Source organism: Symphalangus syndactylus, chromosome 18 (assembly GCF_028878055.3).
Source record: "Symphalangus syndactylus isolate Jambi chromosome 18, NHGRI_mSymSyn1-v2.1_pri, whole genome shotgun sequence".
NCBI lineage: Eukaryota > Metazoa > Chordata > Mammalia > Primates > Hylobatidae > Symphalangus > Symphalangus syndactylus.
In genome coordinates, this window is record NC_072440.2 from 44466413 (window position 1) to 44486028 (window position 19616).

Below are 19616 nucleotides of genomic sequence, written 5' to 3' on the forward strand. Positions count from 1 at the left end.
AGTCCCAGCTACTCAAGAGGTTGAGGCAGGAGAATCACCTGACCCTGGGGAGGCTGAGACTGCAGTGAGCTGTGATCACACCACTGCACTCTCGCCTGGGTGACAGAGTGAGACAATGTCTCAAAAAAAAAAAAAAAAGTTCCTTATTCTCATCAAAATCCTACATTATGCTCATCTAGGTTCTCTGTTTAGACTCTGAAAAGGCAAAACTGGATAAACTGAAGAAAAATAGATGTATTTCTGTGCTAGATTCATTATTATCTTACTGTACTTCTAAGATTTAAGTCAATAATATTACTTTGGACAAACTCAAAAGTTACAAACAAGTAACAATGACTTTAAACTACAAATATTATTTTGTAACTTATTATAGTAGCCTGGGAAAACGGTGCATCTTAAATATTCCAGTGACACATCTATCACCATTTATAGGAGATAATTTTACTAACTATAACAAAAGTTAACTGGTTTAAAAAAAAAATCACAGAAATTGTAAACTCTTCATGGTAGTGCCAAGTTCAAATATGAAACATTAGAAGGGAGAAGCAAAGTTTTAAAGATCATTACCACAATAGAAAACAGGTCAACCAAGGGTACTGGCATCAACTTTTAGAAAGCTCCAGCTTCCAAAATCAGATAAATACCAGCGATTCCAGCCACAGATACCTATAGCAGGAGTCTTGAGATGCACAGCCACTCTACTCTATATGCAACTATGAAAATCTAATTCCCTCTAATGTTCCTTCCCACTTATTCCTTTCACTGAGTTAGCTTTATTTTTTCCTTTTATTCCACTTTTCCAGTTATCCTCTTCCTGAGGCATTATAAAGAAAATGTATTTCTTTTTTTTAAAAAAATCACGTTTTAAGATTTTTTTCTCAAAACTGGATTCTAAAGTATTAAAAGATGAGTATTTTCTATATTGCTTTCCAATTCCCCAAACTTAGGTAAGTGTTCTACATTTACATGCCTGTATAAAAATAGAAAGAATATCTTCATTTCTCTAACACGGGCATATATCTAAGTAGCAACATGGAGACAATTTTTAAAACCTCATGTAACCACCTGAATTATGAGTTACTAACATTTAGGACTTTGGAAATATTACCTTAAGTCTTCAGTTATTGACTCTTCTATCCTGGGCTTCTTTCCAAAAATGGGTTCATCTGTACCTTCGAAATCTACATCTCTCTTATTTTTTCCATTATTAGTTGATTCTGATTGTAATTTACCATCAAAATGTTTCCTGAAAAGTAAATAGTTTGGAATGAATTCTGCAGTATCCACTTTTACTTTAAGAGCGACATCATAATATACTGCTCTATACCATCAACAGAAAGTCATGTTTTAAATAGATGAATGTTACAAACAACTGGCTGAAGCCCAGAATACCTTAACTTTATAACTAGTAAAACTGAATACTACTGCATTTGTATTTCATTTTTCTTTGAAGGTTTAAAATTATCTTAAAATTCACACTAGCATAACTATTAAATATATTTTCTTTAAAACTGTAAATTAAAACACCATTAGACATTAACATGAGTTACCTTTAACAAACATTTAATGCTTTGTCTAAAGGCATGATACTACTATTTGGAAGAAAATTTTTTGTGATTAGATTTGCTGGTCAAAAGTAGTGACAATAAATGACGTTTGGAGCCGGGCACGGTGGCTCATACCTGTAATCCAATCACTTTGGGAGGCCGAGGTGGATGATCACTTGAGGTCGGGAGTTAGAGACCAGCCTGGACAGCGTGGCAAAATCCCATTTCTACTAAAAATAAAAAAATGAGCTGGGTATGATGGCGCATGCCTGTAGTCCCAGCTACTCGAGAGGCTGAGACAAGTGAACTGCTTGAACCCAGGAAGCAGAGGTTGCAGTAAGCTGAGATCACGCCACCGCACTCCAGCCTGGGAGACAGAACAAGACTGTCTCAAAAAAAAAAAGAAAAAAAAAAAATAGATGTTTGGTACACTAATATCCATAAGGGAATTCAATCTGACCTTTACCTCATCATACACAAAAATCAATTCCATGTGAATTTTAGATCTGTGAAAAGGCAAAAACAACAAAGAATCTAGAAGATAAAATGAGAAAATTATCTTCCGGACTTCTTAACCAGGACAGAAAATTAGGGGTGAGGATTATAAATCAATTTTTAAAAGATAAACCAATTAAAAAAATGAGCAAATGACTTATCGGGCACTTTAGAAAAGAGGATATTCAAATGGGCAACAGGCACATGAAAAGCAGCTCAACATCATTACTTACGACAGAATTGTAAATCAGGTATTAGGTCAGTGGCTCAAACTTTTTGGTTTCAGAATCCTTTCTGTCTTAAAAGTTATGAGAAACTCTAATGAATTTTATGTGGTTGTATCTATTGATACTTGCAGTGTTAGATATTAAAACTAAAAATGTTTTAAATACTTATTAATTCACTTTAAAATGGCAACAGTCAAACCACTACATATTAACATGAGTAACATTTTTGGTAAAAAATAACTATTTTCTAAAAAAATGTTAATGAGAATGGCATAGTTTTTATATTTTTGCAAATCTCTCATGTCTGGCTTAACAGAAACAGCAGGTCTCACCTGTTTCTGTATTCAACTCGCTATGACACATTGTTTTGGTCAAAGCATATGAAGAAAAATCTAGCTTTAAAGGACAGGGTATTTTAATAGACTTTTCGGAAAATTGTGACTTTGCCCCTCTGATCCCGTAACAAAACAGTCACACTCAGAACTGCTATTCCATTTACAGTCATGAATTGTGCAAACAATGTTGAGCCAAAGCCAAACACAAAAATATATTTTGTATGATTCCACTTACATAAGAGTCCCATACAAAAACACTAACACATGTTATCAGGATAGTTATTTTTCTAAGGGACACAGAGGGGTTGTAATATTCTATTTTTTTGCACAGAATGGTGGCTGCATGGATGTGTTCCACACACTCTAAAAATCCATCCCATAATCTGCACACTTTTCTTTATGTTTTATTTAAACAATTTTTAGGCCAGGCACGGTGACTCATGCCTGTAATCCCAGCACTTTGGGAGGCCAAGACAGGCGGATCACAAGGTCCAGGAGATCGAGACCATCCTGGCTAACATGGTGAAACCCCATCTCTACCAAAAATACAAAAAATTAGCCGGGTGTGGTGGTGGGCACCTGTAGTCCCAGCTACTCGGGAGGCTGAGGCAGGAGAATGGTGTGAACCTTGCGGGTGGAGCCTGCAGTGAGCCGAGATTGCACCACTGTACTCCAGCCTGGGCAACAGAGCAAGACTCTATCTCAAAAAAAAAAAAAAAAAAAAGACTTTTTAATAAAGGGTAACACAATACTGATCCATATGCTTGAACAACCTTTCCATAATGAAGTCCATTCTTTGATACTTAGCAAAACCTAAAATTTGTAAATTTTGTCACTCCCAATTTTGCGAAAAAGCTATTCATTCTAGTCCCATTTTTGTTGCTGACTACTTATGTGAAACTCTTCTGGACAGTCCATCAACATCCTTGGGCCTCAGTAAAATAAGACATTTGGACAATAACTGAGATCCTTTCTAGGTGTAACATTCTATTATTCTATCTTTGGGTAAGCAACAACTAAGCCACTATATTTAAAACATTCTATTAGGACCTGGTTAAAGTCTATAAAACAAAGAAACATGAAAGTTCCCAAACCTTTGAGAAACTGAAATTCATGGTAGAACACTTCTGGTCAGATGTGCTATATTATTCTTTAATATTCCATGTCAGACTTTTAGGACTCTAGTTATTTATTTCTCTCATAGCTTGGTATGTATGTCACATGTGGAACTTGCACACAAACATCTGAGTTATCCAGAAAGGCTGCAAATGAAGTGTTGTAGATAACCAGCTTACTTTTTAAGGATAAGGTTTTAATTTATTGAAACCATCTGAGAATGTTATTCCTCTTAGTTCATAAGGGTAGCATGCTTTATATATAGCACAAGAAAGAGCACCAAATTGGCCATTAAACCCAAACAACAAATTTGGCCAACATCTAATTATAACTTATTGGCCAACAAACCCAAACTGGGATAACAAGCCTGTAATTACACAGGATAAAAATCAATCTCTAACCTATAGAGGAATTTGGCAACACCTAGCAACACATTCTAAAATGTTAAGGTCATGAAATTCAAAGACTAGTAGAGACAAAAAAGACATGACAACCAAATCACTTAATCCTATATAGAATTATTTTCTTATAAGGGACATTAAAGCAATTGGCAAAATCTGGATAAGTCTGATTAGGTAACAGTACTGTATCAATATATAATTTCCTAATTTTGATAACTATAAACTGAACTGTGGTTATATAAAAGAATGCTCTCATTTTCAGAAAATACACACTAAGCAACTTAGAAATCTAGAGGTAAATGGGCAAGATACCTGCAACTTACTCTAAACAGTTCAGAAAAAATTATATATCCACAAACATACACATATACATATGCATTATGGGAAGAAAGAGGAAGGGAGGATAAAGTAAATGTGGTAAAATGTTAAAATTTAGAATATTTGAGTGAAGGTGTACAAGAATTTTGGTGCCATTCTTATATATTTTCTTTAAGTCTGAAATTATGTCAAATAAGAAGTTTTTTTAAGTACTCACACTACTTGAAATGACATTTAGTACTAACTGTAATAAAAGTTAAGCAGTGACCATCGTGCACAACCATTGTATCTCGCCTAGAGAAGAACATGTGCCAAGCAGAAGTATTTGGTCTTTTTAAACTTTTATTTTATGTTTGGGGGTACATGTGAAGGTTTGCTACGCAGGTAAACACGTCATGGGGGTTTGTTGTACATATTATTTCATCATCTAGGTATTAAGGCCAGTGCCCAAGAGTTATCTTTTCTGCTCCTCTCCCTCCAAGTAGACCCCAGTGTCTGTTGTTTCCTTCTTTGTGTTCGTAAGTTATCTTTTAGCTCCCATTTATAAGCGAGAACATGAGGTATTTGGTTTTCTGTTTCTGCATTAGTTTGCTAAGGATGATAGCCTCCAGCTCCATCCATGTTCCTGCAAGAGACATGATCTCATTCTTTTTCATGGCTGCATAATATTTCATGGTGTATATATACCACATTTTCTTTATCCAATCTGTCATCGATGGGCATTTGGGTTGATTCCATGTCTTTGCTATTGTGAATAGTGCTGCAATGAACATCCACATGCATGTGTCTTCATGGTAGAATGCTTTATATTCCTGTGGGTATATACCCAGAAACGGGATTGCTGGGTCTAATGGTATATCTGTTTTTTCCTCTTTGATGAACTGCCATACTGCCTTCCACAACGGTTGAACTGATTTACACTCCCACCAACAGTTATAAGTGATCTCTTTTCTCTGCAACCTTGACAGCATCTGTTTTTTTTTAGTTTCTGGTAATAGCCATTCTGACTGGTGTTAGATGGTATCTCATTTATGGTTTTGATTTGCAATTCTCTAATGATCAGTGATACTGAGCTTTTTTTATATGCTTTTTGGCCCCATGTATGTCTTCTTTTGAGAAATGTCTGTTCATGTCCTTTGTCCATCTTTTAATAGGGTTGTTTTTCTCCTGTAAATTTAAGTTCCTTATAAATGCTGCATATTAGACCTTTGTCAAAAGCACAGTTTGCAAAAATTTTCTCCCATTCTGTGGGTTGTCTGTTTACTCTGTTGATAGTTTCTTTTGCTGTATGGAAGCTCTTAAGTTTAATTAGATCCCATTTGTCAATTTTTGCTTTTGTTGCGATGGCTTTTGGTGTCTTTGTCATCAAATCTTTGCCCGTTCCTAGGTCCAGGATGATACTGCCTAGGATGTCTTCCAGGGTGTAGTTTTGGGTTTTACATTTGTCTTTAATCCACCTTGAGTTGATTTTTCTACATGGTGTAAAGAAGGGGTCCACCTTCAATTTTCTGCATATGGCTAGCCAGTTATCCCAGCACCATTTATTGAATAGCGAGTCTTTTCCCCACTGCTTCGTTTTGTTAGCTCTGTCAAAGATCACATGGTTGCAGATGCGTGGCCTTATTTCTAGCTCTCTATTCTGTTCCATTGGTCAATGTGCCTGTTTTTGTACCAGTATCATGCTATTTGGTTACTGTAGCCTTGTAGTATAGTTTGAAGTAGGGTAATGTGATGCCTCCAGCTTTGTTCTTTTTGCTTAGGACTGCCTTGGCTATTTTTGGTTCCATATAAATTTTAAAGTAGTTTTTTCTAGTTCTGTGAAGAATGTCATTGGTAGTTTAATAGGAATAGCACTGAATCTGTACATTGCTTTGGGCACTATAGCCATTTCGATGATACTGATTCTTCCTATTCATGAGCATGGGGTGTTTTTCCACTTGTTTGTGTCTTCTCTGATTTCTTTGAACGGTATTTTGTAATTCTCATTGCATATATCTTTCACCTCCCTGGTTAGCTGTACTTCTAGGGTGTGTGTGTAGGAGCGGGGAGATGTGTGGCAATTGTGAATGAGATTGCCTCTCTTACCTGGCTCTCGGTCTGGCTATTGTTGGTGTATAAGAATGCTAGTCATTTTTGTACACTAATTTTTGTATCCTGCAGCTTTGCTGAAGTTGTTTGTCAGCTGAAGGAGTGTTTGGGCCCAGACTATGGCGTTTCCTACACATTGAATTATGTTGTCTACAAACAGTTTGACTTCCTCTCTTCCTATTTGGATGCCCTTTCTTTCTTTCTTTTGCCTAACTGCTCTGGCTAGGACTTCCAATACTATGTTGAATAGAAGTGGTGAGAGAGGGCAGCCTTGCCTCGTGTCAGTTTTCAAGGGGAATGCTTCCAGCTTTCACTTGTTCAGTATAATGTTGGTTGTGGGTTTGTCATAGATGGCTCTATTATATAGATGGCTCTATTATATTGAGGTATGTTCCTTCAATACCTAGGTTATTGAGAGTTTTTAACACGAAGGGGTGTTGAATTTTACCGAGCGCCTTTTCTGCATCTATTGAAATAATCATGTGGTTTTTTGTCTTTAGTTCTGTTCATGTGATGAATCACATTTATTGATATTTGTATGTTGAACCAACCTTGCATCCTGGGGATGAAGCCTACTTGATCATGGTGGATTAGCTTTTTGATGTGCTGCTGGATTTGATTTGCAAGTATTCTGCTGAGGATTTTTGCATTGATGTTCATCAAGGATAGCGGCCTGAAGTTTTTTTTTTTTTTTTTTTTTTTGGTGATTTCTTTTTTTTTTTTTTATTATTATACTTTAGGTTTTAGGGTACATGTGCACAATGTGCAGGTTTGTTACATATGTATCCATGTGCCATGTTGTTTTGCTGCACCCATTAACTTGTCATTTTGCATTAGGTATATCTCCTAATGCTGTCCCTCCCCCCTCCCCCCACCCCACAACAGTCCCCGGAGTGTGATGTTCCCCTTCCTGTATCCATGAGTTCTCACTGTTCAATTCCCACCTATGAGTGAGAACATGCGGTGTTTGGTTTTTTGTCCTTGCGATAGTTTACTGAGAATGATGTTTTCCAGTTTCATCCATGTCCCTACAAAGGACATGAACTCATCATTTTTTATGGCTGCATAGTATTCCACAGTGTATATGTGCCACATTTTCAACCATTGTGGAAGTCAGTGTGGCGATTCCTCAGGGATCTCGAACTAGAAATACCATTTGACCCAGCCATCCCATTACTGGGTATATACCCAAAGGACTATAAATCATGCTGCTATAAAGACACATGCACACGTATGTTTATTGCGGCACTATTCACAATAGCAAAGACTTGGAACCAACCCAAATGTCCAACAACAATAGACTGGATTAAGAAAATGTGGCACATATACACCACGGCCTGAAGTTTTTTGTCATTGTGTCTCTGCCCATTTTTGATATCAAGATGATGCTGGCCTCACAGAATAAGTTGGGGAGGAGTCTTTCCTCCTCAATTTTTATGAATAATATCTGTAGGAATGCTGTCAGCATTTCTTTGTACATCTGGTAGAATTCTGCTGTGAATCCATCAGGTCCTGGGCTTTTTTTGGTGGGAAGGCTATTTATTACTGATTTAATTTTGGAGCTTGCTACTGGTCTGTTTAGGGAATCAATTTCTTCCTGGGTCAGTCTTGGGAGGATGTATGTGTCTAAGAATTTATCCACCTCTTGTAGGTTTTCTAGTTTGTATGTGTAGAGGTGTTCATAATACTTTGTGATGGTTGTTTTTATTTCTGTGGAGTCAGTAGTAACATTTCTGTTATAACTTCTAACTGTGTTTATTTGATTTCTGCCAGGGTATAAAACAATGATGTAAGCGTTCCACAAGTTTTTTTTTTTTTTTTCAAGTTGGGTCCCGGCTGTATTATCCAGGGTGGCCCCAGCCTCCCTAGTAGCTAGGACTACAGGCATGAGCCACTGCCCCCAGCTCCACAGTCTTATACTTCTCTGTACAATTACACGTAAGTATAAATACAGACTATTTTTAAAATGCTAGTGTAGAACAACAACCTTCTCAGTTGATGGAGATTTGTATGAAGTACACATATACTCAGAAATAGTTCTATTCTGAGAGCTACAAAGAAGTTAACCTGATAGTAATCTCCAGTGGATTAACTATTGCTCTATGCCACAATGGAATATGGGTTTTTGTTGTTGTTGTTGTCTCTGTCTCAAAAAATATATATAATAATAATCATCATTACAAATATTTGTCAAAATGATTTTAGACTATCTGGGCAATCTGTTTAACACAATGAAAAGCACCAGTTTAAAAAGGATCAGATGCACACGTAAAAAATAAAACCATACAAGGATTTGAAGAAAACATGACAAAAAATCCAAGAGCAACAAGAATGACAAATGTGACTGTATTAAAATTTTTCTGAATGACAAAACATTGGGGAAAATATTTGCAATTTACGTTAGAGGAATAATATCCCTAGTCCATAAAGAGGTCCTAAAAATTAAAAAGGACCAACTATTAATTTTTTTAAAGATGAAAAAAAGGTATGAACAATTCACAAAATCAAATAGCCTCTGAATGTACGATGCTTTGCTTCATTCATACAAAAAGAAATATAAATTAACACGAATTGAAATACAATTTCTCATCAATCTCACTGACAAAAATCCAAGTTCAATACACTGTGAAAAAGGCCATAAAGTACTCTCACACATTACTGTATCAACTTTTTATTGCTGCTGTAACAAATTACCACAAACCCAGTGGCTTAAAATGGGCCCCCAACCCCCGGGGCAGTTCATGGCCTGTTAGGAAACCAGGCTGCATAGCAGGAGGTGAGCAGCGAGTGAGTGAACATTACCGCCTGAGTTCTGCCTCCAGTCAGATCAGCAGCAGCATTAGATTCTCATGGGAGCACAAACCCTGCTGTAAACTGTACATGTGAAGAATCTAGGTTTCGCGCTCCTTATGAGAATCTAATGCCTGATGATCTGAGGTGGAAGAGTTTCATCCTGAAACCATCCCCCTACTGCTGGTCTGTGGAAAAACTTTCTTCCATGAAACCAGCCCTTGATGCTAAAAAGGTTGGGGACGGTTGGCTTAAAATAGGACAAATTTACTGTTTTATAGTTCAGAAAGAAAGAAGTGCAATATAGGTCTTATAAGACCAAAATTAGGGTGCTGTGTTGGCAGGGCTGTGTTCCTACCTGAAGGCTCTGGGGGAAAATCCATTTCCTTGCCACTTCCACTTCTAGAGATCACCCACATTTTCCGGCTTATGACCCCGTTCCTCCACCTTTAAAGTCAGCCAGAGCCCTTCTAATGTTGCTGTCTTTCTGGTTCTCTCCCTTCAGCTTCTTTCTTTCACTTTAAAAAATCCTTGTTATTACTTTGGTCCCACCTGGATAATCCAGAATTCTCTCTCCACCTCAAGGTCAACTGATTAGCAGCATGAACTCCATCTGCAACTTTCTCCTTTGCCAAGTAACCTAACAATTTCAAGCGTTCTAGGGATTGGGACATGAACATCACTGTGGGACTGTCATTGCTACCACACTGTTGAAAACCCAAAATGGTACATCTCCTGTGGAGAGGAATTTGGCTACATCTAGCAAAAATGCCTACTTAGTTACTCTCTTTGACCTAGTAATTCCGCTTCTAAGAATCTATTCCAAAGATAAAATGGCAAACAACAACAACAAGAAACAGACTTGTACAAAACAGACATTGTTGCATCATTTGTAACAGCAAAAGACTGAAAATAATACCATGTTCATTCAGAGAACATTGATTGAAAGACTGCAACTATGCAGTTGTTAAAAAAAAAAAAAAAAAAACAGCTCTCTACATATTGATATACGATGATCTCTTGGTCAAAATATCAAGTAAAAAAAGATGAACAGTTTTTAATGCTACCTTTTGCACAAGAAGTGAGAAATGGAGAAATCTGATAGACACACCTATACACACAATTTGATATTTTCAAAAAGAAATGAGACAAAGCAAAAACTAAAGGGGAGGGAGGAAATGGAAGAAAGGACAAGGATGGAAGCAAGAATGTACTGTTTTAAACTTTTGATTTTGGAACTATAAAATCTTTTACATAATTTCTTAAAAATTAAATTTTTAGCAATTCTTAAAAACTGTAAATACACTGAAACAAATGAACACAATAAATATCAAATTAGTGGCATAAACATTTAGAGAAAAGAACTACAGAGTATTTTCACTGTTACCACGATATATTCTGAGGGCAAAAAGAACCACAACTGCATTCAATATCTTATTAATAGCAAAATTATTTTTAAACTGTTATAAGTATATGTAAGAAAAAGTTTAATTATGTAATTGTCAGCAGGAATGAGGATTTTCTTTCCTTTTTTTTTTTTTGAGACATGTCTCTTTCTGTTACCCAGGCTAGAGTGCAGTGTCATGATCACAGCTCCCTGCAGCCTCAACCTCTCAGGGCTAAAGCAATCGTCCCACTTCAGCCTCCTGACTAGGAGGGACTACAGGCGCATGCCACAAGATCCAGCTAAATTTTTTTTTTTTTTTTTTTTTTTGTAGAGACAGGGTTTCACCATGTTGCCCAAGCTGGTCCCGAACTCCTGGACTCAGGCAATCCACCTGCCTCAGCCTCCAAAAGTGCTGGGATTACAGACATGAGCCGTGTGCCTGGCCTAGGAATGAGGATTTGCAACAAAACCAAGAAATGATACATTTATAAAAATCCAAAAAGTTAAATAAAAACCCTGTGATATTAATTGTATTGGAAATGTCAGTATGAATTCTGTTTTTTATAAAAACAAAGATTCCCTAGTTCTTTGTACTGTAAAAACCTAAAAGCAATGAAATCCAGTAGCATTGTGCACCCTAAGCACAAAATAACATTTCTCACTATAAGAAATTGGAGGCTCCTTAGAGATATGGCTGATTCCAAGTTTGGCACTGAAAGTGTATAGTGAGTCCAGAAAATCCAGAAAGCACATAAGCTATCAAAGACTGATGATGTCTTGTCAAAAAGACACAAGAGCCAACCTAAAGAGTGCTCACTGATCAAAAGATTGGAAATCCAAGTTTCAAAAAACATAACAGAAACAACTCAAATGTCCAGTAACAGATGGAGGTATAAACAAATATGGCATATGCATAAAACAATACTATTCAGCAATAAAAACAAACTATTGATATACACCACATGACTGAATCTCAGAAGCACTATGTTGAGTAAAAGAAGCCATGTAAAAGGAATACATAATGTATTTAAATAAAATTTTAGAAAATATAAGTTCTAGATAGGTGGTGATACGGATGTATTAAAAAGGGGCACAAAAAAACTCCTGAGGGTGATGGAAATGTTTATCTTGACTGTGGTGGTTTACTGCACTTCAACTATACCCCAATAAGATTAAAAAAAGAAGAAGAAATAAGTGCAAAGGAGTAAATATATAAAAATCCACTCATTTACCCAGAAACTAAACATAATCATACACCCATGTTGGTCACCATTGAAACTTCCTTAGGACACAACTCATTTCCTTAAAAATTGTTAAAGGATCAAGCATTTATCCTGCCTTTTCTTTATGAACTGTATTTCAAGGTAAACAAACAGCTGATGAGACAATGCCTTTTTTAATAGGTGGATTCCAGGTAATAAATGCAGAGAGAAATGATAAAAACAGAAAATCGCCACTGTGCAAGTACTAGTGAAGTAATGGACCTAGGCAATTATCACTAGGTGCTAAAGCCATCATGTGAAAGGTTGATGAGGAATCAGGGTGATACTATTTTCGCCAACTTGTCAATCTTAGAACAGTAGAATATTCAGACATTATGATGTAATGAAATAGGAAATAAATTGAACCTAAACAAGACACTAGATCAGAGCAGTCCAGTATATATACATACATATACAAGCTACAAGTTGCATATGTAATTTCAAATTTTCTAATAACCACATTTAAAAAGGTAAAAAGAAACTGTTGAAATAAATTTTAATATCTTTCATTGAATCCAATATATGCAAAATACTATCATTTCAATTATAACCAAATTAAAATTAAGGAGATATTTTACAATTTTCATATTAACATTTCTAATTCTGGTGTGAATTTTACATTCACCAAACATCTCAATTCTGACAAGTCATATTTTAAGTGCTCAACAGCTACGTGAGGACAGTGGCTATTATGTCACAAAATGCAGCTCTAGGGATGAGGACAGTTTACAGCCAAGATACTTGAGGATACAGAAGCAAGTTAAATGGCAGTTTAAGAAAGCAAATCCAGGATGTAGGAAACTCCACAGAATAGATGACCTGGTTTCTCCCTTCACTCATCCCTCCAAAATAGAAATCAATGGCAGAAGAAAAAAAGAGGGAGGCTGTTGCAGCATAAGATACTTAAGGGACATAATAAAAACAGTGTAGGGTTTTGTTTGAATCCTGATTCAAATACCAATGATCAAAAAACATCCGAGACAACTGGGGACATCTCACTGCAGATTCAGTATTTAATGATATTAAGGAATTATTGTTAGTTTTGTTGGATGACATAAATACTGAAATATTTAGGGAGAAAAAACAACTTGCATTTGATTAAAAAAAAAAAATGTAGGAATAGATTGACCATGACTTGATATTGGTGAAGCTGAGTTACGAGTACATGAAGCTCTTCACACTGTTTTATATATAAAATACATAGTTTGACAATTCTCATAAAGTTTTTTTTAAAAGTACTCACTGGCTGTGCACAGTGGCTCACACCTGGAATCCCAACACTTTGAGAGGCCAAGGTGGGAGGACTGCTTGAGGCCAGGAGTTTGAAACCAGCCTGGGCAACATAGTGAGACACCCGTCTCTACAAAACATTTTAAAAATTAGCCCGACGTGGTGGTGTGTACCTGTACTTCTAGCTATTCAGGAGGCTGAGGTGGGAGGAATGCTTGAGGCCAGGAGTTTGAGGTTACCATAAGCTGCTAAGCACCAGTGCACTCCAGCCTGGGTAAGAAAATGAGACCCCATCTCTAAAAGGTAAAGAAACAATTTTTTTAAACAGCATCCACTTGGTCTAGAATACTAAATAAGTTCCTCTGAAGTTCCATGATTTGCCCTCCTATGTTACACAGATCAGATGAGAATCACACTATGCATAATGTTACTATGGCCACTGCAATCAGGCAAACAGGATTTTTTCTCTTTCTTTTTTGAGATGGAGTCAAGCTCTGTCGCCCAGGCTGCAGTGCAGTGGTGCAATCTCAGCTCATTGCGAGCTCCACCTCCCAGGTTCAAGCGATTCTCCTGCCTCAGCCTCCCAAGTAGCTGGGATTACAGGCGCCTGCCACCAGGCATGGCTAAATTTTGTATTTTTAGTAGAGACGGGGTTTCGCCATGTTGGTCAAGCTGGTCTCGAACTCCTGACCTCAGGTGATCTGCCTGCCTCGGCCTCCCAAAGTGGGATTAGAGGCGTGAGCCACCGCGCCCAGCCAGGATTTTTTTCTTAAAAATATCTAGAAGACCTTGCTAGAAGTGTTGGTAGTAAACAAAACCCTTTAAGCTACTAACGTTCTCCTGTGTTTTCTTATTTCCTTTCTCTAATATTCATTTCCTAATATAATTAAATGTAAATTAGATTTTTATTTCCTCTTTTCACTTTGGAAGGTTGTCAAACAGCTTTCCCCAACTACCCTGCAAATCAAACTCATTTTATTCTAGCAAATTTGAGGTAAAGTATATACTAACATGGTAAATTATATATGTATTGTCTTCATAATATCATAGTTGCCCAAACACTAGCAACTATTAACTATTACTTCCTGTCTTGAAAGAAATAAAAATAATTGGTCCTCCTTTCTTATTTTCTCTGAAAAGCTTCCCCAAACTCTCCCAATCCAACTTAATGCGAGTAGACTATTTTTCCACTTTGTACACTCATTTCACACTCCTGATAGAATTTTCTGTTATCCCTCTAATCTCTTATTCAGGCTTATGTACCCTCTCCAGAAGTTCTGTGTTGTGTCACTTACTTCCCCACAGGGATCTCTACCTCAAGGAGACCAATTCAAATGATATTCAAATATATACCTCCACTCCTGGTCTCTCTCCAAAACCCTATTAAAACTACCCAGTGGACATTTTCCTACAGATATACTAGCATCCCTTCACATTGTCTCAAGCCAAATTAATGTTATCACTATATCAAAACCTCTGAACGTCCCTGTTTTTTTCACCCTGACATGCAAATTAAATCTCTCTTTTGACTTCCTTTCCCGTTTTCCTTAATTAATGAAAGCCTGTCCATTTTTTCTTTAACATGTTCGTACCTTTTCATTCCTCTGCCACTGCCTGAGTTGAGGTTCTTTTCATCTTTATGTTACCAGATAACATAATTTCCTAATTTACTTTCTCATTATGAATGTCTATCTTCTTTCCCTATAGTATTATAGTACTCTGCCAACCACTGCCAAATTAATTTTCCTAAACTATCATTCTATTTATCCAATCACCTTGTTCAACATGGTTTTAAAAATGAAATCAAAACTCCTCTGCTTGATCTTCAAGGCCCCTCATGTTCTCAAATCCATGTATATTCCCAGTCTTATCTTTTGTAGTCCCTAAGTGAAACAGTTCCTCTTGCTCAATTTGTGCTCCTAAAAACAAACAAACTTGGCACCATTAACAACACAATTTCCTCAACTCAGAATATCCTCTTGCATATAAGCCTTCCTGAAAGTCAGAAATAGCTATCTCCCTTTTTTGAACTTTTATAACACTTAATTGTATATACCATTCATTTTAAGTTAATCACCTCTTCACCTATACTGTAACTCTTTAACGGGTACCTGTTCTCTTTCCCTACACCGAAAATTCCTTGAGAGCAAAATCATGTCTAATTTAATTTCAAGCATCTATTGGGTATCTAGCCCCACAATGCCAAAAGTATATTTTGTTGATTGTTAATTAATCACCTTACTTTATTTAATACAAGTAATAGCTTTTCCTTGTTCTACTATAAACAGATCTGTACACTTTCTGGTGGCTGTATGCACCAGTCTAAACATATGGGTAGGGTCCAGTAATTTTTAAATTTTTTCTCAATAAACTCACGATAGCTACCATTTATTAATGATAGCTAGCTAACCACTATTAGGCACTTCACACGTATATCTCATTGATTCCTCATATTACCACCAGTAGTAGGCACTATTATCTCCATTTTACGGAAAACTACTGCATCTTGGAGATTAAATGTCTCTCCCTTCTCATGTTATTATCTGCCCTTTCCCCTCCAAATCAATTCATATCATGTTTTCTAAACCTTTTCACCTTTTACTCAACTAACCATTCGTTTTATTAACGACTATGTCCCAGGTGTTGTGCTGGTGCTGTAGCTACAAAACCCAGGAGACAACCGCGAAGATGGGGATAGAATCAGCAACATCGACCCAAGGTAAGTGAAGCAGAAGATCACGCTGCCTGCAAACACCAGCAAACGCCAAGACTCCCCTTCCACGAACCAACATTCTTCCACCCTCTCCAACTTTTTTCTGGAACCCCTTCACTTCCCAACGCCACTCAATGTACACTTCACTTTCTCGTGCTCTTCCTAAGAGAGTAGTGTTTTCTTCCTCAGCACCGAGAAAAAAAATAAAAGCAACAACTGGAACTTCTTTCTTACCCTGCCTTGTCTGCAGACCCTGGAGGCCCCTTCCATTTCCCCTTGTCCTTTTCCTTGTCTTTTTTGGTTCCCGCCGCAGTGGTCGAGTCCCCCTCGAACACGCTGAACAGCTCATCTCCGAATGCGTCCGCCATCTTTGGGAGCAGTGAGAGCGAAACTCCCTCCTACCCACGATGCCCCGCGACCGAAGACAGTGACGTCTCCTGAAGGCTCAACAGTGGCCCGCAGGAGACAAAAGTAGTCAAGTCGCACAGCCGACAAAAGTGTTCCCCTGACTTTTTTTTTTTTTTTTCCTGCTTTCCTTTCCTTTCCTTCCCGACCTAAAGTGGATAAGCTGCTCAATGGATAAAGAGCGAGGGCGGCGCTCGGCGCCTGGCGTGTGGCAGGCAGCTGGGGACTCAAGGAGGCGGAGCCTGCTGAATTCGACCAATTGCGAGGGCGGTCGCCCCGGCCCGAGAAGCCCGGATCGAAGCGCAGGGTGGCTGCCCCGGAGCCGGGGAATGTGAAGAGCTCTCGGCTGTGCAGTGATAGCGTCGGGGCCTGGGCCGCGAAGGATCTTCTGCCACAGCTGCAACATGGGCGGCAAGAACAAGAAACATAAGGCTCCAGCGGCCACGGTGGTCCGGGCCGCCGTGTCTGCTTCCAGAGCCAAATCTGCCGAGGCTGGAATTGCCGGGGAGGCCCAAAGCAAGAAGCCGGTGTCCAGGCCGGCCACCGGTGCCGCTGCAGCTGCCAGCGTAAGGGAGCCCCGTGTCAAGCAAGGTACAAGGGGTCCCCTAGCCCCTGGCTGTCTGCTCTGAGACCCTGCTGCTTGTCCTGAGGAAAGGGCCTTAGAACCCGGGAGGAGCTTCGGGCCCGACATTTCTATCTCCCAACACTCGAGCTGCTACCTCCCCATGGGGTGGTCTTGTTTTAGATTAAAAAATCTAAGCTCTTTGGGCCTCCAAAATTCTGACAGTAGCCCTGTTGCAGCTTGGCATTTCCCTTTTAACTCACACTTTTCCCCCTTCTAAAAACAAAATAATTGCATTACCTCCTGTTTTAGCAGGGATCCATCCTGAGCACCATCTCAGCTAGCTAGGCTAACGCAAAGACGAGTACTGAGTGGAGTTCCTGACCTCCTGGTGCCAGCCAGCTCCATTTTCTGTCTGTTCTTCATATCATTTTCAGCAACAATCTAGTGTCTCCATGCGTTCTGGAAAAATCAGTACTTAATAAAAATTGCAGGACTTACACAGTGGTTACACACTGGTTACGTGTAACCTATTGTGAAATTGTCTGCCCTCGTTTCTGCCGCCATGCAGTTTTGCTTACTATACAAATTGATTTGACAACTCAACTTGTAGATGGCCGATTCCTGCTGCAGATGAGCAGGCCACTATTACGGTTGAGCTCAAAAGATGAACAATTACATTCTGTTGTGTTCTTCTCGGGTTGTTTGCTTGTACTTATTGGAGTATTCAAGAAATATTTGCTGAGCATTTATGTGTATATATGCACATATTTAGTATGTATCTGATAAGATGTGAGGAATGTGATGAGCAAAAAGAGACATCACCTCATGGAGCTTGCCAGTCTAATGTCAGAGATAGGTGTTAACTGATAGATAACGCACACAGACATATTTATAGCCTTATAATAGATAAGTGCCACAAAGAAAAGCCTGGGAAGACAGTTTAACAGGGTAATCTAATTTTTCTTGGGATGAGCAGGTATCATGGATGGTGTCTGGAAATGTAACAGTTAAGCTGAGATCAGGAGGATGAAAAAGGAGTTAACTCTGTGAAGCATGGCAGAAATTAGTATTCCAGACGGGCGTAATGAACATCATGTGTAAAAATTTTGAGTCAGGAAAGAGCTTGGGGCTCTTGAGGAATTCACAGAACATAAAGCATTGCCAAAGGAGGAAATGAGATGAGACTGAAAAAGTAGGCAGGTACCAGACCTTTACCTAGAAGGTGGAAACAGTTCTTTACCCTGCAATTTATTGTAGTGTTAGCTACAGAGTTAGCATACTTGTAATTACAAATACATAGAATTTCTCCCTGACAACTATGGCAGTTTTATTCTGTGGATCAGCCTCTTTTTTACTTTTCCTTTGTCTTTTACTGACATTCCTCTGAATTATTTGAACTGATAGTGATTTGTTGTATTCTTTGGCTTCTCTTTCCTCCAGCCCCAAAATGTGACCCTTTCTCAAGGTGTCAATCCTTGACAGTATATAGTTCGCTCCTAAAGCCCTTCTAGGAGTGTTCATCTATTTCCATTACTTCTATCTTTTCCTTTGTAGATGGCCTGTCTTCCAAGCTCAAATTGGCAATTTATACATTTTCCTGGATCCTCTGACCCTACTTTTTGCAAGCATCTCAAATGTAACAGGGCGGCCGGGCGCGGTGGCTCACGCTTGTAATCCCAGCACTTTGGGAGGCCAAGGCGGGCGGATCACGAGGTCAGGAGATCGAGGCCACGGTGAAACTCCGTCTCTACTAAAAATACAAAAAAATTAGCCGGGCGTGGTGGCGGGCGCCCGTAGTCCCAGCTACTCGGAGAGGCTGAGGCAGGAGAATGGCGTGAACCCGGGAGGCGGAGCTTGCAGTGAGCCGAGATCGCGCCACTGCACTCCAACCTGGGTGACAGAGCGAGACTCCGTCTCAAAAAAAAAAAAAAAAAAGTAACAGGGCTAGTACTAAACCTACTCTTCTTTCCCCAAACTAACTTTTCCTTCGACTTCCTTGTTTCTGTTTTTCCATGTTTCACTTTGCATTTGTGTAGTTCACATCCTAGTCTCGGTACTTGTGAATTCCTGGAGTACCAACAAAGTCTTTTAATAGGGCTCCATAGCTGTGCTCAGTTTGCCTCCTCCAGTTGGTCTTGCATATCAACATCAGACTGGTCTTCCAGAAATGCTGCTTTGGTCGTAACACTTCCTATTTTCTTCCATGGCATCCTCACTGACTTTGCAATAAAATCCAAATCATTTAGCTAGCTTCTAAAACCCTCTTTCTAGCCTTTTAATAATTCCTCTATTCAACTATAGCAAATGTGGTGTGTTTTCATTTCTCCAAATGGAGCTCTTAGTTTTCTCCTTCCTCATATTTATTCTTGCCATGTTTTTCCTCATGGAGTGCAATCTGTCCCTAACATCATCTACCAAAACCTTAAAATACCCATTTCAGGTAACTTCCTTTTGAATTCTTCCTGCTATTCACAACTGACGTATCCTAGTTGTTTAAATCATTCTTTTTGATAGTTAATTCTTGCCTTATGATATGTAAAGAATTATACGTTTTATATATCCTACAAAATATATAGGAACAGTTTTATGGATATGTGTTAACATTTCCCCAGTATCTACTCCAGTGCTGTGCATATCGTCATGAAGAAAATTTCTTGGATAACTGGTAAGGAAAGTTCAAAGGAATTATTAAGACCAAGAAATCAAGAGAAAAAATTTGCACATAACTTTTGGGTTT

General features: G+C 38.4%; 2 protein-coding genes across 5 annotated transcripts in view; one reads left to right on the forward strand and one right to left on the reverse strand.

The window, feature by feature from the left end:
- The window catches only part of MTREX (Mtr4 exosome RNA helicase), a 119405-nt gene extending 102847 nt beyond the window's left edge, over positions 1–16558 (reverse strand). The window contains exons 1-2 of the mRNA XM_055253160.2: positions 16144–16558; positions 1109–1246 (exon numbers count right to left, since the gene is read on the reverse strand). Of these exons, the coding sequence (XP_055109135.1) occupies positions 1109–1246; positions 16144–16277 (272 nt within the window). The 5' untranslated portion in view covers positions 16278–16558. The remainder of the gene's footprint in view (positions 1–1108; positions 1247–16143) is intronic.
- DHX29 (DExH-box helicase 29) overlaps positions 16523–19616 on the forward strand; it is a 52805-nt gene continuing 49711 nt past the window's right edge. For 3 of the 4 annotated variants that reach the window (XM_055253157.2, XM_055253155.2, XM_055253156.2), the window contains exon 1: positions 16576–16905. In XM_055253157.2, the coding sequence (XP_055109132.2) occupies positions 16719–16905 (187 nt within the window). In that variant the 5' untranslated portion in view covers positions 16576–16718. Of the gene's footprint in view, positions 16906–19616 lie in introns of all 4 variants that reach the window. The other variant, XM_055253154.2, reaches the window with a different exon arrangement.